This window comes from Semicossyphus pulcher, unplaced genomic scaffold (genome assembly GCF_022749685.1).
Source record: "Semicossyphus pulcher isolate SPU_LCO1_2020_fin unplaced genomic scaffold, fSemPul1.0.p SCAF_4, whole genome shotgun sequence".
Lineage (NCBI taxonomy): Eukaryota > Metazoa > Chordata > Actinopteri > Labriformes > Labridae > Semicossyphus > Semicossyphus pulcher.
Window position 1 is genome coordinate 22123811 of NW_027211715.1, and position 24652 is coordinate 22148462.

Below are 24652 nucleotides of genomic sequence, written 5' to 3' on the forward strand. Positions count from 1 at the left end.
CCAACCTGACAATTAAGACATTTCTTTAAGGCTTGAAGATTCTTGAAAATGCAAATTAGTTTTTAAATGATTCCAAAATTGTCCAATAATTCTATTTTTGTCGCACAAATCAAATGTTTTAAAGCAGCCGTCTGCAGCAGAGGATCGTGTGGTATGCTGCCTTAATTGTGCCAATATGCGAGAAAAAAGAGACGCATTCAGGAAGTATGGAAGTATATAACTGCACCATTGTTTAAAAATAAAAAAGAGTGCAATAAACGGTGACTTGTACACAAAATGTAATAGTAATTGATTGTCAAGGTAGACATTTTATTTTCAATGCAGCTGCTTTAACCGTAACCCCTCCTCCTCCTGGTGCCCCCCGTCTCCTCTCTCTCTCTCTCTCTCTCTCTCTCTCTCTCTCTCTCTCTCTCTCTCTCTCTCTCTCCGTTATTCCTGCACAGCCCTCAGCTTCATACCAGTGCAGCACAGCCGAGCGAGCGACAGACAGACGTTTCAGACACAGCGGCCAAAGCTGATCAATTCGCTCAGGGAATAAATATCTACAAACCGCGCGGCTCTTTCTTCGCATTAAGGAATACCACTTGCTCTCGGACGCGTGTGAGCGTGCACATGCCTAGCTGGGACTTATACACACCATGGTTCTGATACAAGTGCGGCTGTCTCTGCCTGTGCTCCTCTGACCGCAGAGAAAGTCTTCGGATCCCCCTTTAGAAGGCTCTTACTTCCTTTTTTTCTGTTAACGATAAACGAAACAGTGCTGGAAATACTCTCCGGATGGTGACCCCGGACTGGACTACCTGTTTTCAGCTGCTTCGCTCCATGCGAGGGGAAAGGACTGGGAGACTTGAGCGCGTTGCCTTCTCTCTGGTTTGTTAAGGCACGTTGGAGCTCAGTGAAAAGCCAAAGACGGGCTGATTTGTTCACACATTTTACGCAAAGGAGTGTTATTTCCACCGGACGCACACCTTTACGCGTTTCGGTGAATGGGAGGTGAATTGCTCCTGGAGGCTTGACACCCCTGGGACTAGGACTGGGACGGGACTGGGTGCGTGGAGCGTCGGATCACCCAGGATTGTATTGCCCCCTCTCTCTCTCTCGTGGGTCTATTTACATGTCCGACCTGAACGCTTTATGACAATGGATTACTTTCTGCTTTTATGCAGCCTCTTGCTGCCTGTGGTGTCCGCCGTTGAAGGTAAGAAATTTCATCTTTTATTTTTTTTTACAAGAAGCCTTAAGCGTCTTTTTTTTCCTCCACAGCACCCATGCCTGCTTGTCTGAGGCTGGGCGCCGCAGCGGGAGAGGCTCCAGTCTCCCCAAAATCTTCATTATCTGTCTACCTCGAATTAAAACCAACGTTTCATTTCCAAAGTGGCCATCTGGCTTCTTTTTGGGGGGATCTTTAATGGCATTATGGGCTTTACGCAGCCAGGCGCTGTGGCCGGTGCAGGTTTCACTACACAATTGTTATGCGCGTCAACCAGAGCTCATCCATTTCAATAGTAGTTGTGTATTCTTCTTTTTTTTGTTGGATCAGCTTTAGCTTGGTGCTTTCTTCGTCACTTAAAGGAAATTAGCTCCACACTGTATCTCATCGGGGAGTCGCAGCTCCGAGACCCCCCCAACAGACACTTTCCCCCTCCCAGGTCGGCTGCGTGTATTTTAGGGCTGCGTGAGTGCGTGGCCTTTTGACATGTGGACAATCAGTTTGAGGTCAAAGTAAACACGCGAAAAAGCGATAAAAGTCTATTTTTATTCTCAATTTAGTGTAAAAGCTGCAACATGATTTTTCTTAATTATCATTAAATGCTTTTAAAGCGAACGTGTCAAAAGTAAATGAAGATAAATTAATGTGTCTCTGTGTTAATTAAAGTTTTGTGTGTTTTTCTCCTTAAGTGGCATCGATTGGTTATTTACAGTTATATTTCATAGCAGTCGCTTCCAATAACAAAGCCATCTGTTTTAGTGTTGATGTTTGCCGTGCGTAAAAATCGATGGGAAATTCTAGCTGTCTTTCCCCCCGCCAGCAAAGTAGTCTCTCACTCTTCTTTTCATTTTGAAATGTTCCTCTCAGCTCTGTTCGGGGATATTAGAATACTGAGGAGTGGAAATAAGGTTGCAAGGGGCCTAAAGCTTGAACTCTGAATGCCGGAGCTGAGGCGAAGCTCCCGGTTGGCTTGTGATGCCAGTCAGGAAAGTAGGACAGTGGGCCAGTGGCTCAGTTAACGCCTTTCTCTCTCGGTTTGTTCCGCGACCTGTCCGCTCCACGTCTCTGGAGCTTTTCTTATCTTCAAGCGAGAGAAATACGTCAATTACAGTTAAAAGAAAAGTTTGTCTTTAAGTCAGCTTTTACTTTGAAAGTTTTCTACTTAGCGTCAATTATTTTGGAATTAAACTGCAACACCAGCCACATACAATGCACAGGCTGCATACGCACGCAGAAACAACAAAGGAGCGTAAAACAACGTGACGTATCATTATTTATTTCACTCCATTGGACGCTAATGTTACTTAAACATCATCGAACTAAATTATTGAAAAGGCAGGTTGCGTGTTGTTATCCGCTACGACACCAGTCTGTGTGAATTTGATTCAAGTGTGTGTCTCTGCTCACTTTCCAGAGCCCTGACCTTAATATGAGAAAACATCCGTAGGCCTGTTACAGTCTGTGCTGCGCTAGAGCAGCTCACACTGCTAAGTGAACTCTTAATGAAATCACCATTCTGATGGAATTGCTTTTAACACTTTGGTGTTTCCACTGCCAGAACGAGAGAGGAACGCTTATCTGATAGGAGTTGTAGTTTTAGTGGTAGGCTGCATATAATAAAAGAGGAGGGAATTCATCGCTCAAAGATCTTCTATTAAATCAAACTTCGATGCAGTTTTTATGTTGCTGAATATAAGTACTGAATTAATTATAGCCCCTCTCTGTACACGTGAGGTATGGCTGCTTTGCATTACATTTTTTCTCCTGAACAAAATTATTTTGAAACCCTAGTTCTTTATTTTGCCTGGGACCCCCCCGGACCGCTCTCTGTGACCCCTGCAGGTCACTGGACCCCAGTTGGGAACCGCTGACTTAAAACACATGGCTTGACTGGATGAGTGGATTCTTGTTGTGCAGACGTTTGTGGGCTCCTGAGGTAGAAACGAGGAGGGAGAGAGATAGGTAGAGAGCGCGTGGTGTTTTCTTGAGAATAGCAGCGAGTTAGCTGCGCACAGGCTGCGTTTAGTTAGAACAATCCTTTCCCTGCACAAGTGATGCCATAAATTCTACCTGCCTGACCTGGCAGGTTTTTTTTTCTTTTTTAACCAAAGCTTTTAATGCAGCAGGGTGATTTATGGCCGCTGCTGGGGCTTCTTTCTGGGATATCTGGGTTTATGGAGATTTAGGGAGAAACAAGCGGCCCTGCTGGAGAAGTTTCCCCGGCCCACCGTGCGTCTCTCCCCGGGTCCCGGGGTCACACCGCCCGGGGGACCGGCTCTTAATGAATTCATGTTTTCTTTTCCTTTCCCCCCCTCCCCTCTTTTCTTTTTTTTCTTGTTCACATCCGGCCCTTAAATCTGGATATAATAGTTAAACAAAACTTTGTATATTTAGTTTGCTTTTGATTATTTAATTGTGGGCTTATTGCAGCGTTATTATTACACCAGTTCCCAGTGACTGCAAACACCAACGCTAACAGTGATCTAAATCTTTAAACAAACTTCACCACATTTCGCTGATTGGGTGCTTTGAAGTGGCTCAAATGAAGCCAATAAAAGAGAGATCAGTTGTTTTACGCAGGATTCCTGCTTTAATGGGTCTATTGCTGTGCGTGTAACAATAGTCAAACATCCATGGCACATCTTTTTGATTTAAAAGTGGATCAAATGTGATCAGTGTGTTGTTTGTCTAAGAAAAACGACCTTTAATTTAACAGCAGATATTTCATGTTTATTGAAATTCATTCAGTTTTCTTTTTCATAACAAGAAGTTGATCGTTGCGGTGCTTGTTGGTCAGAATGTGGCCTCAGTGGCTGTAAAAAGGCCGTGGCTGGTGAACTCCAGGCTGCTCTCTGCGTGCTGAGGAGACAAATTGCGTCGATGACAGTCCTGTGTTGCGCACAGGCGCTGTGGTTAGTCCTGGGTGTAAATTACGTGCGATGGAGGGAGGAAGACAGACAAAAGGCACGAACACAGGCACCATAATGATACTCAGGCCAGGCTAACGAGCACTAAAAACAACTCCGATGCCGTTTGTTTGAGTTCATTGTCCTAGTACATCCGTTATTGTGTGTTTTTGTGGCGTAAATGATGCTGACAGGGAAAAGGGCTCTGTTACTGTTTGTTATTCAGCCTCTGCTGGCATGTAAACCTTAGAGGGAGTCTCAGGTGGACAAACTTTTCCACTCACGTTGCCACAGCTGAACAGACTTGTGTTCCCTAGAAAAGTTTGGCGTGAATTTATTTTGACAAAAAACGTCAACGTCGTAATTCTTGGCACTTAAGCCAAAATCTCAAACCTCTTACGACAGCTTCCACCCGAACAAGCCTCACCTGGAATAATTTTCAGCCTAAACGAAGACAAATGTTCTTTTATGGTCACAGCTCAGGGTTCCCCACTCCACTCCCCGAGCTTCTTTTTTTTTCTTTCTATTTAAGGCGGTGTGTTTCGTGGAGTGATTACGCACAAGCAGGGCCTTTGAAGCGCACATGTTTATGTTTTTACGTGGGTGAGATCACACCTCCACAGGAGCTTTCCTGTGCCTGTTTGCAGTTGGCACATTTCTCGCCTGACTCTCTCTCGTGATTTATTCTCTCCTGGTTCTGGTTTTTTAAAGCGCAGGAGGTCCCCTCGTCATCTTTATTATTTTATTACCAATATTATCAGACATTTGCCGTGAGGAGTCATAAACGGTCAGGGGTTAGGAGTGTAAATTATAATTTCCAGTTGGTGATCATGAGGCAAAAAAAACCCTTAGAATAGTTTGTCTTATTTGAGTAAATACGAAAAATAATTAATACTTTTTTTTTGCTTTTTCATTAGATTTAAGGCACAAACGTATTTTTATAGTAGAAGTTAAAAACATGCGTAAACCATACTCCCACAAATATAAAAGGTGCATTAATTAACATATATGTGTGTTGATTTTACGCCATTTTAAGGACAAATGTTTATCACTGCCCTTCTGACGTGTTTAACCCCAAATAACCGTCAAACAAATAACATGTGTGGCAGACTGTCTGTTTTTTGACAAAGAAAAGTGAATAAAAGTCTAATTTGGCCCTTTTACATATTTAGGACGGCAGGATTTTGTCAAATCTCCATAAACATGAATGAAAAGTGATGCAGGCCTAATAGGGCGTTTTGTCCGGCACACATGCGCCCAGAGGCCTCCGCGCGCCAGGCTGTATTTCACCCTGTGTGGCCCGAGCAGGACTCACCGTGAGGCTGTTGCGTAAAACTTTACTACAGGAGGTCCTCTGCATAACACTCAAAAGCAGAGTACTGAGCAAATGTATTTAGAGTCACAATGCAAGTGACAAAGGAAACTATTAGTGCCTTATTGCGGCCATCACGCAGAGCATTCAGGGCCCCGAGTGGAAACGTCCTAAAGAGGCGTGGAAGTGAATTAGCAGAATAAAAGCGAAGTCATTCTGAGAGTTCTGCTAATGAATCATTCCCGAGGGTATTCAGGAGGTCAGCAACATGGTAAATCATCTATCTATCTATCTATCTATCTATCTATCTATCTATCAAAAATATCTGTAAATAGATAGTCGCTCAGGCGCGCACACACAAACGCACACAGTGTTCAAAGTGTCAATTGAAGCGGTGTTATTGATCGAGCGAATCAGCGCAGCTCAGCCCTTTTAAAGCGCACAATCAGGTGTGATGCGGGAGACTGCCTCTCTGTCTTCCTGTTAGAACCAATTACCGATTCATAAGCGTATGTATCAATGCGCCTCAATCAATTGGCTGAAGGAGGACTCCGCCTCTTGTGTAAATGCACATTTGGCACAAGGCTAATGTAAAAAAGCAACAGCTATTATAATAATGATTATAACACGGTAGTGCTATTATATTATTATATCCTCATTATTATATTCCTATTATTATAACTATATTGTTCTGCGCCTTATTATTATTATTATTATTATTATATTATAAAAGCCTAGTAGTTATATTATCAAACAACTTATAGAAATGTATTTGATTGATAATGTAATATTAAATAATAATAATAACAATAATAATAAAGCACTATGAAACACTTTACTGCATTATTATTATTAGTAGTAGTAGTAGTAGTAGTATTATCATTATTATTATTATTATGTTATAATATTTTTTTAAATTATTGTTGTCTTTTATTTATTGTCTTTCTATCATGTGTGTATATATTATGTCTTATAAGTTATTGCCATTATATTCATTACATTCTCAAACTGTACCTATTGGTAGTGACTTATTACTACTTGCTTTAATGGCACAGTGATGCAAAATGATCTCGGTATTTACATGTACACACATGTTCTAAGGAGAAAATATATATATATATATATATATATATATATATATAAATACAGTGAGAGAAAGCCACAGCACCAGTTCATCACCTTCAGCAGTGCTCTGGTAGTGTGACCTCGTCAGGCAGCCCACTCGCTCTCTATAGGTCATGTGCTCGGCAGCAGCCATGTTGAACAGATGTACAGTGACTTAGGTTCAGACCGGCCTAAGGCGCTCAGGGAGAAGGGGGAGCGGATGACGACATGTTGGGAGTCGGGGTGGGATGGTATAGGGGTAAGGGGGGTTGGGGGCACTGTGAGGTGGTGTGGTCGGGATGTGGGGCAGATTTGGATCAGAAACTCAGAGGGCAGCAGAGTTGACAGACTTTACAGATGCATCGGGCCTGCGGGAGCGCTCGTGTGCACCCGCTGATGGTTCATGGCTCATATGGCCGCTCGGAAAGATTCACCGAGCTGGAATTTCACATGTAGGCAAGCAACAGCCGTGTCCGGCCTGCCGGGGCCTTCGCACACCAGGAAGTGGACCGGGCAGGATGACCAGTGGAAATAAGGCGGCGGGGATGAAAACATGGATGCTGTCAGCTCGGATTTGATTCTGCAGCGTTGAAGTGTACAGCTTTATAGAACAGGGATGTTGTCAAGGCATGTCCGCTTTACTGTGTTTGTTTCGGGCTTAACAATTAGCCTGTGGGGCTTACAAGAACAGGATCCACAGAGGAGCTTTAGAAAACCAGCAGCAAAATGATGCTACTATAAGCGTATTAATATTACAGTAAGACCATGTGCTTTGTATGCTCTTAGTGTTAGTGAACAGTGACCTACAGATGTAGTTAAACACTACAGTCTTTTTCACATTAGATAAATCTCTACGCTGCGTCTATAAATTGTAAAGCTATATTGTCAACTTTCCTCTATTTCTTTGGGTATATTTTGGGCATGTTCCAAAGCTGCCCATGTGCATGCAGCTTGTGTGTGTGGCTGCGTACGACACTCGTATGTGTGTGTGTGTGTGTGTGTGTGTGCAGTCCATCCTGGCATCCGACAGAGGGGCCTTGTGGGATGGCAGGTTTTTGACACCCACTGTTGAGAGCAAGCAGAGGAGGGCGAATGTGTCTGGGCCTGCCCCGCTGCACACACACACACACACACACACACACACACACACACTGCTCGTGTCTGTAGTCAGCGGAGCAGAACAAGGGAAAGAGACACACACACACACACACACACAGTCGGGCACAGGGAGTGAAAGAGAGTGAGGGAGAGATTTGTGCTCACGACAAGAGCAAGATGGGTGGTGCATTTAGGGGGTATAGGAGTGTGTGTGTTTGGAGGTTACAGGGGTTAGAGTGTGTTTGTGTATGTGTTGCTGGGGGTACAGTATGTCAAAGTCTGTCTGCTCCTCTAGTTAAGGTGGATTTAATTAAAGATATAGGAATCAACTCACCACGCTCGGTATGAGTCCTTGCAATTTATCAAAGCTAACTAACCCTTCACTTAAAATCTCTCGCTGTAAGGTTTTAGACCTTTTCCATCCCCCAAAACTACCTTAGTCATTTTAGATTCCATTATTCTTTTATAATTGTATTCCCTTCCCGAGGTAAAAGACAAAAAGTTAATTTATAGTCGTCTAAGCTCAAGAAACTGTTCATTTTTGTCGTAAGAAATCTCAGCATATGTACGTTTTTAAGGATGTGCGCTCACTCAGACACGACGTTCCCCATCTGTATTTATTACTGAACGATATTAACGACTTTCCAAATCCTGATGAAAAGTTTCACATAATATTAACGGCCATCAGAGTTGGTATTTTATAGCTCCTGTCGCCACCGGATGTCCATAAAGTGCAGCTGAAATCACCACGTGTCAAAAATGTCCGGCTTATAACTGAGCCAAGACCTGCTGTGCTTCTCCACCCACTCTCTGCCCACGTCCTGTGACCCTTACCCGGAGGTCATAAGAGGGGGTCTGTAATGGATGAATTTTCAGGGGGGGGCTACTCCACAAGGCTAGTCTTCTCAACAATAGCTGCCCTAACACAATCAAGCTCCAGGGGTTATCCTTTTCCAGTGGCGAATAAAAATACATTGAAAGAGGATGTGTATATTTAGAGAGACCGACTGTGCAACTTTCCACGGCTCGTTGACACATAAAAACTAACACAAACAGAGCAGGTCAAAAGCACAGTCGGAGACCGGGTCAGAGATGTGCGCTTGACTTCTTTTAGCCGTCTGGGGCAGCCGGCATATCAGGGCAGTTGTGCTACGTGCATGAGTTATGAGAAACGACATGAGACGGGCCTTTGTGCTTCTCGTTACTGAGGCAGGGACATTCAAAGCAACACAGGGTGGAGTTTAAAGCGGTAGACTTCTCCCAGCAGCAGTTTGATCCACCTCCGGGCCTCCTCCCACCGTTTCTTCAAGAGCTACAAACTCTTGTAACAAATTTTGCCGATGGAGCAGAAAGAGGTCTTTGATATTTCGCTTTAAAAAATAGCCGGTTACATCTGTCTGGAGGGCGGCCGCTGCTGTAAAACAGTGTGCCTTGAGGGGAGGGGGAAAAAAGGCCACATCACCTGGTTTCAGCCTTTGCCGGTCCTGTTAACGATAAGAAGAAAAGACAGATGGGGAAACTCTCTTTGTAGAGCTGGGAGGTTAATGGTAGGACGAGGCACCGGGCCTAGCTAGGAAAACAGCTTTTGCTAACTTTCAAACAGCCTTTTTGTTGTGAAAGGAGCGGCCTCAAGGAAAAAGCTGAAGTCAGGACTGATGTGATGTGCTCAAATGTCCGTTGTAATGCACGTGCAAGTGTTTAGAAGTGTATTTTTCCTTGGTAAGGGATTTCTGTGTGAGTGTTCCAGTTCGCTTTGCGTGCAGGCTGCTAGCACACCTCAGCCTGCCCCACTTCTCATCCTCGGTGTCAAAAACACTCGCCACCTGCACTTCATCTACACTTCAAAAGCCCCGCAGGCGGGAGGAGGGCTCCCCCACATCTATTAAATATTTCTCCCTCTCCCTTTTTGTCTTCTTGAGAACAGCAGCAGGTTCAACCAGACCCCTTGCTCTCTTATCAACAGCACACCGAATTCACTCTGAACATCTTTAAACGCGCCCTCTCCCGCACGGCTCTCACACACGCTGAATCCCAACAGTGACAGCAGCACCAATCACACGCGACCTTTTGTCGAGATATTTACATAATCCCCATGGTTCCACGCTGCAGCCTCCTGGAGACACTGCCAGCCTGGGGGGGGGGCATTTATTTAACCTCGGCTCAGGTTGAAACGCAGTGACACGATGACTTTAATGTTTAAGTGAGTCCATTATAAAGATTGCAATTGCAGGAAGGTTAAACTGATTTTAAAGGAGAGCGTTTCATTGGGGGCAATCGAGCAAATGTGGAGGTGTTGCTTTTGGTCTTCTGTTCCTCAGCTTGCCCTGACACCTGTCCATTTGGTCGAACCGTAGGTGACGGAGGGCAATAAAGTGGTGAGTGTGTGAGGGTGACAAGATGTGTGTTTTAGCAGCAGACAGAGGAATGGAAGGGAGGCCACCCTGTGTGTTTACCATCAGCTTCATACCCCCTTTACCACCAAAATTAGCGCGTTGACGTGGGTTATTCAGACCCAGGAAGACCCACTAATAAATGCAGATGGTCTTTTTTCCCATTGCCAGTGAAGTATACTCCTTCGGTGTCTTTTTTTGTTGTGTCGCCATCTGACATCACATAGGCGCCGGAGACAGGGTTAGTAAACAGTGAAGATGTTACTGTGGTTAGGTCTTTATTGTATCTATTACTCATATCAAACTCGACGCAGACAAATTTGGAACATTGTTCGAGCGCTGCTTAGACGGAGACGGGTTGAATTTGTAGCTGAGGTGACGAGGAGTCGCAGATTGCCGAGGCGATAATTACCCGGGTCTACTGCAGAGTCATTTGACCCGGGTCTGAATGCCGATTGAAGCCTTTCCCACTAAGCAAAAAAGCCGTGTTTTTTGACCAGTGGGAAAGCAGCTTCAGTCAGCCAAACTGTAACTGGTTTCAATTGTACAAAGGCCTTTAAAAACATCCCCATAATATCTGTTTTTAAATCGGTACTATTGTGTATTCCGTGCTTGTATGCCTGTACGCCATGGCGGTTGTAAGCTGTGAGTTTAGCAAGGATTTGACAACGAGCGCTGTGAAAGACTAATTGCAATGAGCCAGATGAAAGCGCAGGACAATATAGGCTGACCCCCTCCCTCTGTGCCAAGTCAGGCCATAAACAGCTTCCCTTTCCCCTCTCACACCCTATGGAAATCCCTTCTGACCTCTCGACTCACACACACACACACACACTTAACACACATGAATGGTGACAGTTGCTTAATCATACAGCCGCACACATGCATGCACACATTACCTCCACCGAATACACATGCACACAAGCCCCCACCCGCTTCTAAGGGTCAGAGCCCACATCCATATCCACATCCACTCGCTCCTCTGCTAATGAATCAATCAGCTGGTTCCATTCATTTCATCGCTGTCAAACCCCATCGATCAGCCCCCTTTCTCCACCGTCCCAACAGAGCAGCAGGGGAGCTCCGAGATCGAGAGGAGAAGAAGGGGCTCGAAACATCCAGGCAGTTCAAAGACGCCTCATTTCTCATCCGCTTTGGTTCCCCAGAAATGTGGTGTTTTGATGGTGTGTAGCAGTGTGTATGTAAGAGTGTGAAATGAAAGAGAGAGAGGGGATTAAAAAAAGATCAAGAAGGCACGGCGTCTTCTCCTAGAGTTTATACGCGGTATCTGACCTTTCTTTTACCTTTGCAAGACGAGCGTGTTAGCAGTGCGGAATCCATCATCAGGGGTAGGATAGAGATAGCAGGTGGCATATTTCAGCGGAAAGCTCATCCACTTCCAGGGATGCCCCTTTTTTTTATGCCATGAGGTATAAACTTCCCCGCCCCAACGCTGGAGTTTGAGCCTCTAGCTCGGCTGAGTGATGTGCATAGTTGGTCCAACTCTCGCCATGCTCCACTCACCCACCAAGCGAGCCAAAGTCAGAAAGGTTATCAGTTAATAAAGCCCCTCAAAGTTGAAGCTTTGTGTGTGTGAGTCCGTGCAAAATGAGAGCGGTAGGCCAGAAAAGACCCTCAAAAGGCCACTTAGTTCTGTTTATCGGCTGTCCACCTCATTTCAAAAGGTGTTGAGAGAGGCAACTACGGCGGACTTAGGTTGCAGAGAGGTTGGAGGAAGCCAAGGTCAGGCATGTTGGGGTTGAGGGTGACAGGTAGGAGGCGGAAGAAGCAGTAGGTTCTGAGACTGTGAGATCCATCTGAGGTATGAAAACGTAATCTCCAAACTTGGACGAGTTCCACCAACCTATCGTGCAAGTTTTCCCTTTCACGCCATGCAGCTGCCTCCCAGATACAAGACTGTGCCTGGGAAGGGAGATCCATTGCACCAGCACCTTACACTATTTTATATCCTAAGCCTTCATATGTTGCTCACACATACACTCACATTGGTCCCAGATGAACGGTCGAGGCTTTGATGCAGTCTGGAAGGAATCTGCCAGCGGTTTTTAATGAATATGACAAGCAAGCCAGTGCCGATCAATTGAAACATTGTGTGACAATTTCAAGATGCAATCTCCGATAGTGTCAGAGCGGGTGAGTCAATGGCAGATGGAACGAAATAATTAGAAATGAACAAAAGGAGGAGGGAGCGAGCGAGTAAACACATATTTCATACGAGCAGTGATTGCAGGCTTACCCATATCCAAGCATTGTGGTTTAATTACAGGCTCACGTTTGAATGTTTGAGGAATCCAAAGCCTGGTTAAACTCGGTTATCAACAGGAACAAAGCACGGTGTCATTTGACTTGGATGGTCATTGATTTATATGACCCAATTGGTTTTATTGCCATTTGTTTAAAGGAAGTCTGGGGTTGTATAATTGCTATGTAGGTTTAGCTCAGGTTAATCAGGTACCACCAACTTCAAGGTATGCATTGTGCCAGCCAGACAGCTTGGCGCTCTGGCCTGCCAAAGAGGCAGAACCGAAAGTTTCATGGCTTTCCACCAAAAAAGGTGGGCATTAAGAAAAATCCTCAGCAGACAAAGCCTCCTTTTATACGCTGTTTACCTTCCCTTTCTTCACCTCCCTGTCACTCTCTTTGGCCTTGTCCCTTTCCCAGCCCGGGATCTCTCCACCCCACCTTTGTAACTTGTCATTCCCATCCTTTCCGCTTTCATCCCATCCTCTTTGTCCATCGTTCTGCCCCCTGCCCCCTCTTCACTTCCCTCCCCCGTGACCCCAGCTTATCACAGTTACAGTAGGTCCTAATTGCGGTATTATTTTCCTCTCCCCGTTATCTCACGTCCTTGTGATATCAAAATCCCAACAGTAAGAGTAAGCAGCAGGGAGACAGATGCTATTTACTGCTCGGAGACCCTTTGTTGTTGCCTACTACTTGATAAGGCCTCGACTGTCAAGATGACTTCCCTATTGTGTAGAGGAAGGTCTGCACTTGAAAGGCAGAGCAAATCTCCCCTCATTCCATTGACTGAGATATTTCCTTACATGACAGTTCTGACATGCACTTTTCTTTCAACATAGTCATTGTCGCCCTGGGCTTTTTTCGCAAAACAAGTCTTTGCTTGACAGCTTGGACAATAAAAAAGATTAGCACAGAAGGAACGCCTACAAAAAAACAGAAAGACAAGAGCGTCTCAGTGGGCTGTAATGCAATATGTTGGTTTAGGTGGCAGAGGGTGTCTAAGTGGGAGTCGCGTGAGGTGTCTGGGTTTTAAATACCTCAGCCAAACAGCTTAGAGTGTGAAAACAATCGGCTGAGACATGAAAGTGCGAGCGAGAACACACACAGGGGTCGGATAACCCCCTGGCCAGATGGTGATGGTCAAGTGAGCTGTGGGGGAAAGGTTGTGGGGGGGGGTTGCAATTTTTATGCCACTAGTGTCAGAAAAGGGATACAAAAGCATTAAACCCTGAGCCACTTTTGGCCTCTGTAAATCCCCAAGGGGGCAGATAAAAAGGGTAGTGATGATTAGAGATTCAATTTGGCTTGCCATCAATCAATGCCACCAAGATGGACAGGATTGCAGCCGATAGCCCACCCTTGCAACCAGATTGGGCTCGTGCCTCTTGGGATTCACGCCCTTTTTTCACGCTTTGTTAATTAAGCGACCAAGCTGCCCCTACACTTACTTATTTATGAATCTTGGCTTCGACCGGTACTGGAGACCACTTGGTTTCCCCTAATTAGTCCCTCACTAATGGCTCTGCTTCCAGACAATCCATACAGTCTCAATCCAGACCGCCGACCCCCCATTCTGTCGTTTGCACACGCGGTACCATAAAACCCATACGACCTTGACGCTACACAACCCACGTTGCCTGGTGTTGTGTTTCTGCGGTACTGGATAAAGTGCCCCACATGGGATAATGAGGCAACACTTAAAAAAATCAATTTCCATCCCCGTCTGTCTTCGTAATTCCTCACCTGTTCATTAACCCAGGAATAGAGCAGCCCGGACGTATTGAGCCTCGTCAGTCATTACATATGGAAAAGAACCTGAAGGAACAGATCGGGAGCTTCACGGTGAAATATTAACACTTTCCCAGAGCAGCAAGGGCTTTGCAGATTTAACACAGCCATGATTTATTGAAAGGTGTACCCTGCTTTAAACAGGAGCTTTTTGCAAGCACGGAAAACAACAGATGTGTACTGTTGACTTCATCACTTCAAAACACCTTTTTGAAGGATGCATGCCAGCGAACATCATCGCTATAAACCCCGTCTTGTAATTACTGGAACTACCAATCAGTCCTGCAAACACCCTGCCCAAAAGCCTTTTTCCCTTCCTTTCAATGAAGTCACTGTTCAGGGTCAGTAGGCCCATCCGCTGTGGCCTTGTGTGGTGTGGTTTGAATCCCATAAACACTGTTCCCGAGTCAGATTTACTGGCCAGCAGCCCTGGGGATTCATTTGTATTCTACCCACTTTGGCTGGTTCAGGGTCAGGGACGATGACTAATCAGGTCAGTGCTGATCCACACCCTGTGGTTGGAGCGCTACCAACCCCACCTAGCTCACTTGGACCACCAAGAGGTCTGGCTCGAGTCCTTGTGCGAGCTCCGAAGGTAGATGGAACACATATGAGCTGGATGGAAACAAACGGATATTTTTGGGTGCTTTTCATTTCCCATGTCCCGAGTCTGGGCAGAAAAACAAACCTGCACCTCGTTGTTGTTTATTCCCATCAGACTGTACCGCCACAGGCCACAACAGAACCAGACCCAGCTGAACACTTGTGCTAATGGGTGAGCTTAGGCATAAACATTGGGATCGTTATTTTTTAACTAGCTCGGTTCGCCAGGGGCTGTGTTATAAGGATCACAATGAGGCAGGTGGGTAGGCGGGGGGGGGACTTGTGGTTGAGTTAAGAAAAGTTAACCATTGCTTCTCATGGACAGCCATGGTGCCAAACAAGATTAATCCTTTTGGTATTTAGTTGAATGCACATGTGGATGTCCTTGTGTGCATGCATGTTTGAAAAAGAGCCACCGAATCCTGCATTTGGTTTTCTAGGATACCAGAATGATACTGTTTGCACACACGAACACAGCAGCAGGTGTTTGTGGATGATAATGTAGCATCCCTATAATACTTCTGCGCTCCTGTTGCAATTCCCAGATGACCTTCAGTGTCCCTCCACACACGCAAACACACACAGATGCACACCAATTCCACATGGAAATCCATGTTTTAGACACATGAAAATGTTTGTGTGTGTGTGCGCGCAGACATGCAATCTGTGTCAGCACATAAATCAATGGGTGCCTGGCGGCCTTGTGGCTACAGCTCCTCTCCGTCTGTGTGTGTGTACGCATGTGTGTGTAGGTAGTGGTGGTTTGGGGGGTAATTGGTGACACCCTGCTCCCTCCAAACTGCCAGGTTTAGTTACACATCAATGAAGGGTGAATAATACATTAGCCAGGGTAGCCCATATTCCTCCTACGTATCCCAGGAGCAAAGACAGAGGGGACGAGAGATAGGCAGATGACGAAATGAGAAAATATCTACACTTTATATTTCTAATAGAGCTGGAAGAGAGAAGATGTTTAACCCTGAGCTCCCTGTTCCCTCCCTAATCTCATCAGTCATCCACATTATCCCGCCGAAGCGTCAAACTTCAACCTACCTCACTTCTTGTTTGGATAGCGTCCCTCTCCTCCTCCCTCGTTCTGATGTACGGCCAGCTTCTCCCCTGCAGATTTATGCTGCTGTTCAGGTGCTTTAAGGACAACAGGACACCTTCGGATGAAAGAGGAGACAAGGCATAAACTCCGGGCCAGTCAGCTGGCTCCGGCTTTTGCAGGTTTAGTGGAGTGTGTGAGGGTCCTTGAGCGGGGGATCGGTGATGCAAGCGGTTCTGTAATCATGGTGCAATTATTTAGACATCCATCTCACTGTGACGATGACGGGATGACTTTGCGTGGTTGTGTTGGAGAAAAATAGAACCCTCATTTTGTCATTGTGTGTGCCAGTCCGCCCTGTGTGTGTCTGACTGCACGTGTTTGAGCCACTAACCGCTGGATGGTTCCATCTTTCCCCGGTGGTGCCGTCTCGGGCCCTCAGCGTGTCGTGCCAATGCACGGAGGTCTTTATGTAATTGAAGCGGGCCTCTGAAACCCCCCCCGCCATATGGACCCGAGCAGCCTCTGATGTCTGTCTGTCCATTTGTCAATTTCTTTTAATTGCCCAGAGTCAGGATTCTGTGCTGTGGCGATCTATCGAGTGGTTTCTCTATGGGTTAAATACATTAATATGTAATCAGGTTAGGGACGTCTGCAAATCCCTGACCATGAGGATGACCAGATAATGCTGAGCTGGGCTTAAGGCTGAAGTCTGGCAGCAACTTTCCATATCATGCCATTGTCATTAGCATTTGATTTGCATTTTATTTGATGGCACCAACAAGCTAGCATCAATTACTCTTTAAAAAAAAAGACTGCTACTTCACCGTATTTGTTTTTAGGGTAACCAAGCGAAACAACCCTCGTTTTATTTTTATATTCGTTTTTATCTTGTTGAATTGGTGGCAGTTGAATACAGTTTTGTATTGTTTGCTGTATAAATGTCATAAAGTTAACTCCCCTCTGTACTGTAAAGTTATACAGCCTGGAATCTGTGTGGCATAAAATGTGAAGTGCGCTTTGGAGGTTGGAGGTTGCCAATCCTCGCAGCAGCGATTTAGTTTAATACGGTAATTATACTAATGCCTTTTAAAAAAACATGTTTGTAATTTAATAAAGCGAGGCAACAACTCGTACCCTTAAATGCCAGCAACCTTTCTCCTTCCCGTCAGAGTTTTATTCCCTTTAAATTGGATCATACCTCCAGAGTCGCACGAGGGTTTCGTTGCATCTGCTGTGAGAAAGCTGAAGCTGATACGTGCATTTCGTCTCATATCGTCTTGCAATGTTGCCAATCAAGAAGGGCTAAAATGCAAATTAGCATGCAAGTCTGCGCAGACGTCAGGATGGAAAAGGCCTTGTTATAAGCTTCTTCTGGGCTCTCTCTCTTTCGGCTCGCTCATTACTGCTGCTTTTAGCTGCTAAAGAGGCAAAGTCCATTTGCACAGAGGAGGTCTAACATGTCAAGTTATTACAGCAGCAGAGTGTGAGATTAATTAACTCAGTGGCGATTAAGAATGCAGGTCCGACGAGAGTCTCTGAGGGAGGTTAAGACGCACAGATAGTGTATATAAGCGAGAGCCTGCGCTCGACAACAGATAAACATGATTAATCTCACACAGCCATTTGCAGCATGTGGCAGGGAGAAATAAAAATAGCCATAAATAATAATGATCTCCTCGCAGCACCTCTTACTCTAAAATAATGATGCCCAATCACAAATAAACAGATTTATCTGCCACCACCTGCTTCAGAAATTAAATAAAGTGGTATCCAAAATAAATATATAACGCTTTTTCTCAGTAATCAATCTGCAGCTGTTTGTCATCATACACCATTAAATGTTGGTCACAATGAAAGAAATAGAAACAAGGTTGCATGCAGCTATCTCATGCAAGAGAGCAATCATGCCGTCAAGATTGTGCGTGCTGGAAACTTTAACTACTTCCCCAAAGCTGCTTAGTTAGTTACAGCCTGTAAAAACACACACCAAAGGACGAGAGCAGAATGGGAGCGGTGGCCATGTGCGTGAACGAGAGACTGTGTCAGAAAAGTGGCGACAAAAGAGGACTAGAAAAGAAAGGAAGGAAGGAAGGATTTGTCATGGAAAGAGAAAGGACAGGACCAGCTGACCTGCCCGGTTCACCGTGCCCAGTGTTTGATATAAACAGCATCTGTTGTGTGAGCACATCCGGGGCCATTGTTCCTGTTTGTGTTTGTATTTGCAGTGTCGCACGCCACATTAGGATTTTAATAGTTTTACATGAAGCGGCACTCCCTGAATTCTTTGAGGGTGCAGACACAGGGATATCTGCGCTTTTATGCGATCTCTGTCTGGATTTGTGTGTCTGTAACAGAAAGGGCGTGTGCGCGTGTGAGAGTGGCTCAGTCACACAGGCCCGCAGAGCCCTGACCTGGCGGGCTGCATTCCTGACTTCAACTGCCCTAACCTTCCTTTTGTTCGGCGCGTATTTGACCTGAATGGCTAATGACGGGGCAAGCAGGTAAACTGTAACAAGCCCTCTGTCCGCTTAACGAGACGGTGTGAGAAGCAGCAGCCTTCCCGCAGGGTTGGTGTGTCACCTGGATCTCCTTATTCTTCCTTTGGAAAAGAGAAGAGGAGGAGGAGTGGAGGTGCGATGACGCGTCTGTGTAGTGGTGGTGGGGCAAAGTTTAATTACTCATCTACTTAAATTCCCCATCTGCCAGTTTTTTCTCACTTTCTTTTTTCCCACACTTTTCTTTTTTTCCCGCTCATAGGTAAACGAGGGCATACCTGGGAAATTAACATGACTGGCGGTGATAATTGACTTGATAATTACCCTACAACATCTTCATAAATCATGAGCGGTTGCTCGATGAGCCAAAAGACAGCTTTTACTACGTCTAGCCGGATATCGTGCTAATAGGGTAGTCCCCAGCTCCTATTTTGGTTCTGTTTTTTGTTTACCCTGTCTGTTCTAGTTTCCGAGGAGAAGCTGAAAAGAAACAAGGAAACCTCAAAGACTTTGGTCTCTACCACCGCAGGATTTTAAAACTGTTTTAAAGTAATTGGAAGCCACTGGCATGCGGAAAATGTGGACCGCATTGGGGCTTTGCCCCTCGCTGCAGACGCACGGGCAGCTGTTCCGGGTGTAACAGGAAGTAGCCATCTTTAATTAGATTCAGCACAATCATTACGCGCGGCACGGGAAGTGCATTGAAAGGTGATCTGATATGTTGGCAGATGACTGTATTAGGAGAGACTGTATGAGGTGAAACAATGGCCGAGGGACAGAGAGGGAGAGGGGGAGAGAGAGAGAGAGAGGGGGGGGACATGTGTTTGTGAGAGAGACTCAGTGGCTATTGAAACAGAATGGCAAAGCCGGGTGCTAAGCCCTTTTCTTGTGGTGCTCAGCCATTGAAAAAGCCACGGCTTTTATTCAATGCCCGTTTCCAGCTCTTTCTAGGCTACACCCCCTGTGAACAAACAGGATTTGTGTGTGTGTGTGTGTGTTCAGGTCTTGATAACATGTCTCATTTTGCATGTGTTTTGGTGTTATTATTGTTTTAACTATCTATTAAGCGTAATGTGTGTGCATTAGCATTATGCAAGAGTACAGTACAGGGTCGGGTTCCCACGTGATAGACTTTGTTTGTCGAGTCAGCCGATGCTGACACACAACACCGCCTGAAACCTGCTATTAGAGCTGTGAGGTAACTGCTCACACACACAGACTGACTGCACAGGCAGCACAATAGCCTGGCTCCTATTGAACAAAAGTGTGTGTGTTTGTGTGTGTTTAGGCTTCTAGAGCCTCTGCAGCACTCTGATAATCAACGGCTTGCACCCGTACAGGCAAGTAGTCATTCATTCACACAGGTGAGCGAAATGTTTCTATTGAAATTCACACATAGCTCCCCCAAGGACGCGTTGCTGCTGTCATGTTTTCACAGATTTGGTCCTGGAATCTGTGCTGCATCTTCTGTGCAGTTTGTTGCCTGAGCTATGAAGCTGATGGGAGAGGAGAGGAGAGGAGAGGAGAGGAGAGGAGAGGAGAGGAGAGGAGAGGAGAGGAGAGAAAGGGACAGCAGTGAAGTAGACGATGCCCCGCTGGGCAGCAGTAAGGCAATGAGCAGAAACAGTTCCCATCAGGCTGCATGTTAAACACAGACACTTCAGGCAGACACACAAACACACCCAGACATCTACACACACACACACTCACACGCAGACACACAGTCTCTGAAGGCCACGGCATGTCAGCATGCCAAAAACACAGCGGCAATGAAAGAAGCACAGGGGCTGCTGGGAATACAAGAGAGCGCGTACCAGCTCTCCATCCTCTCCTCTCGCTCCCTTTCTCTCCTCTGTGTTCGTTCCTCCCTCCTGCTCCCCCCTCTTTGTTACCTTCCTGGCTCCTCTCGCCTTTCATTCCCATCTCTTTCTCTGCCTTCCTCCTCCCCCCCCCAGTTAAATATCTCCTCTTTTCTCTTACACTCACATCTCTTCCTTCTCCTGATTTTTCCTTCGTCTCCCACTCTTCCTCTTTCTTTCTTCCTTTGCTGAAATCTACGGAGACTTATGAGCAACGCTGGCATAAATGAGTGTGCGCTGAATGACTTCTTTTTTTTAAATCACAAGCAGCCACACCCAAAGCTGGGAATCTCTCTCTCCCTCTCTCTTTCAGTCCCTTTTTCCAATCGCCTCTCCCTTGCTTATCTCCACATATAAACCCACATTCAATAGTTATTTCCTTTGTGCCGCGGCTGCATCAGGCTGAGAGTTAATGCTCTGAATATGCAGGAGACTGTTGGCACATGTTGTGTTATTGTGTTCACATGTTTCAATCCAGTGCAGACGCTCCGAGTGCAAACAGTCGCTTTGGCTTGGTGTGACATCCAATCAGTGAGACATTCAGGAACATCGCTCCGTTCTATTTTAGACGCAGACTGATCTTGGTGATCACACATGTGATGTTTAAGTCACACCCGGTCCGTATAAGCACAAGGCCGCTCTCGCTCTTACAAAAGGACACGCGGAATGTGTAGAAGTGCGACTGCGAGTAGGGGTCGTCGAAGGTAAGGGCAGATAGTTGGCTGTCAAAGCCCCGTTGGCAGACTTGACGTGTTAAATGTGACTCGGATGAGGTTAGCGAGTCCTGACACTCACCTGTCACAATGTTAGCCTGCGATGCTAATACCCCAAATCCCTCAGAGAGTTAGAGGCGCCAGGTGAATGTCTGCTCACAGACTCACACACACACAGAGAACCATAGGGTCGCTAGACAACACAAACATGGATGCCTCTCATACCTGCATGCCTCCCTTTGATTCTCTTTAATTACACTTCTTTTTCAAGGCATTTAAACGAGACTGAAGCTCTTTTGAGGACTAATTAAATCATGATATATGTTTCCCTCTTCTCGTCTGACCTTTACCGCACTCCATGTTTATTATGCGCCTCCTCACACGCTGCTTATCGGTGTTTAAAGCTACGGCGCGCTGTTTGTTCATTAGCCACATCCTCCATCGAGTAATCAGAGCAGTCCGCAGGTTTGGCCAGACAAAGGGACAAATCAAAGAATATCGGCGCCCATTTATCTCGCTGAGTAAATTGCTCCGCCGCCCCCCCCTTTAGATATTCGTCTGTCTTTGTAGATGAACATATAACGAGGCCGTTGTTGAACATCAGTAAGAAGCTTTAAGTAAACGACAAAGTACGTGGAATACGGGATGGTTAGATAAAGGCACACATATCTGTTTAAGCAGTTGGTATTGAAATAAGGAATATTTTAGTCGTTTGTTTTTACAGCTGGGATGAAAAATAGTCCCCTTGTCTCTCTAATCTTTAAGAATAAACTTTTAATTTTCTGCTCCTGCTCGTGCAGTGCCCTTGAGCAGGGCTTCGAACCCCCACATTCAAAGGAAGGTATTGCCTGAATAAATGACAGACTGCAGTTTTTATAGTACGCGCTATAAATAGATGCTGTTGAAAGCAGGGTTACAGTGGATCTGATGTTCGGAGGCGCGTTGCCCGCCTGTTATTTTGATATGTGTCAAAGAAATATTTTCATAGAAGCTGAAGACGTGAAATATGCACCTACGTGTGTTTACGCGTGTGTGTGTGGTGTATTTGTTCGCCTTTCATCTGCGTGGCAGACTGGAAAATCAATCAGAGCTTGCTGAGGTTGCAGTTACACTATATTGTGCTTTAAATATGAATCAAATTCCAGGTATTGCCACCCCCCCCCAAGGGAGTGTGAGGTGAAAATGTAATGAAATCAACAGCTGTAGTGACACGCAGGCACACTCTATCAAACACGAATACACACGCAGATAGACAGCCAAATTACTCTGTCTCGCTTCCTTTCTCGCACTGACTAATGCAAACATACACACACACGCACAAATACCCACAAAACTCGACAAGGAGATCCGGATTTCCATATGCAGATCCTTGGGGCAGAAGCGAACCTGCTCCTCGGTTGCTTGTTTGCATTTTTTAGTCGCAGTTGGCTGAGTCATTTGCCAAGAAATCAGATGATGGCATCTCGGCGTCTCACGCAGAGGCGCACGCACACACACACACACAAGGCACCCCGCGCCTGCATCCAGCAATCTAATTCCTGACTAGAGTGTTATGTTTAAACAGTGTTTACTGTCAGCATTTGATTTTATTTGAGGAAAAAAAAATTATTACCCAGACTGGATTATGAAATGCTGTAAAACACAGAGAGAGAGAGCGGGGCGTGGAGGTTTACAGGAAGGCTTGTAAGTGAAAAATTGCTTCATTTATGGTCGAAGTTGAGGCAATAGTTTCCATGCAAGGTGATGTAAACATCCCGTGTCCCTGCAGAAATCTGGTGCCGTGCCCGTTTCCTGGTGGTGGTTAAACACAGGAACACATGATGCCTTTAACGTAATCATTCGCAAATGAGGAACATGCCTCTCCAACCTGGATTACAAGTGGTCAATATGACGGCAAACCTTCGCTATAAAGAAAATATACTTAAAGATTATTAGTCGGATTTGTTTTAGGACCTTTTTCAGCTCATTAAAAAATATTTGCAGTGATAAAATCCTCATTTACTGTAACTGTAGGTGTTATATTTCCATTTCCAGTGATGTCACGATGAAATATGTTGCCCCCATGTTCGGCTTCCAGTAAGAGGTGAGTTGAAGCTCTGGCAGCCCTAATTAGATTCCACATGACAAGGCCAAACATCTCGCTGTTGTAAATCAGCGGGGTCCGGGATGACTGTACTTCAGAGGATTATTCCAGTGGGGGAATGAAACCCTGTAAACTACATGTCACGCAGGGAGGCAGGACTGTAATAAAAGAAACAACAAGGTGGTTAAGACTTCTCAGACGAAGGCCCAGAACTCTGTTATTAGGCAGCACTAGTCAGCATTTTGCGGAAGCAGCACATTGCACGTGAAGATGGCTGCGCACATGTTGAGTAACGAGGCAGGGAGAGACAGAGAGATAAATGTGGAATGTTGTTGGCGCTAAACAAAAGCTTTTACAGTCCCTTTAAATGTTAAGTGCAGAGCTCACAGTATGGAAGATGAAGCAGTGAGTAAAAGGTTACTTGAAGACAAGTCAGCTGTACGTTAAATGTCTTGGCCGATCTGCGGTGCTGTTACATCAGCATTTGCATTTAACAAACTACAAAAATGTGCGGATAAGAAAGCAACAAAGATGGCGTCCCTGATTAAATGCAGGCACGCACACTTATCGGGGATTCCCATTTAACCTTTCCAGAATTGGATTTCTGAAGCAAATCTAAAGTGCGTCTCGCCAAAGCGCGAGTAGCCAATAAAACAAGCGCTAATGGCTCACCCCTCCTTCCAACTGTGAATGTGTGTGGTTGTGTGCGTATGTGTTATGTTGTCATTACTGTTGATGAAGGGCCTGCGACTTGTTCAATAGCAAGGGAACACAGAGCCATTCAATGAACCCAGGGGACAATGCAGGCAGCTGTGAATGCCGGGTCTCGGGCAGGGTGAGAGGTTGGGTGGTTAACTCGGAAGTTGCAGGAATAGGAGGAAGAGAGTGCGTGCATTTTCACACACGTACACACACATACTGGGAATAAGAAGGCAGAGACAAAGAGTTAAAGGGAATGTGTTCATTTAGCCTTTCCTTTAAACTCAGTAGCAACATCTAGCTAAGTGTTTTACATCAAGGCAAACAATTCCAAAATGGCCGACATCAGAGCGACTGATCCTGAGAGGTACGTGTGTAAAAGCCACAGTGACAATTCAATAAACAAAGCAGCAGCTCCAGTTTCAACCACTTACATTTACACAGACAGGCACACGTTCGATCACTCGTACTTCTAAAGACTGAACATGCAAATGCACACAGTCATTCTAATGCACACATGCTGACGCACAGATAGCACACATATGTAGAGGCACACCTGGTTTTGTAGACAGCTGCCCTAAGGGCTACCTGTTCGTCAGATCCTCTGTGCTTTGTAATTAGGAGAGGTAGTGAGAGAAGGGGACAGGGAGGGGTAGAGAGAGAGAAGAGAGAAGAGAGAGAGGGAGGGGGGGTAAAGACAAAGAGGCCCATTCCATCCGCAGTACAGGAACTAGACTAGACTTCATGAGCCCTTGAAAAAGGCTCATGGTTGCAGTGGACACACACACCCACCCAGACTTACACACACACGTACATGTATGAAATATCAAAAAGCGTCTGCACTAGTTCACAACGTCCTCCTTTCTGCGATCAAAGCTCTCTCTTTTTCCATTACGGCTGCTTTACTTTGCTCCCTCAAAGCTTCTAACTGAAATAAACTTTGTTGTGTTTGTTTTTGTTTATTTATCACAAGTCTCAGTGTCGTCGGGTAAGGAGCTGCTCGTCTCAAATTGCCTCCGCAGACATGGAAGGCCGAGCAGACGGACATAAAAAAAAAAAAAACGCAGTTGGAGCCC

At 45.5% G+C, this 24652-nt stretch overlaps 1 protein-coding gene across 8 annotated transcripts in view; it reads left to right on the forward strand.

Annotated features, from left to right (window-relative positions):
• The first annotated feature begins 476 nt into the window (after positions 1 to 476).
• The window catches only part of LOC138607414 (ephrin type-B receptor 3-like), a 58872-nt gene continuing 34696 nt past the window's right edge, over positions 477 to 24652 (forward strand). For all 8 annotated transcript variants that reach the window (XM_069680005.1, XM_069680010.1, XM_069680008.1 and 5 more), the window contains exon 1: positions 477 to 1198. In XM_069680005.1, coding sequence (XP_069536106.1) covers positions 1135 to 1198 — 64 coding nt within the window. In that variant the 5' untranslated portion in view covers positions 477 to 1134. The remainder of the gene's footprint in view (positions 1199 to 24652) is intronic.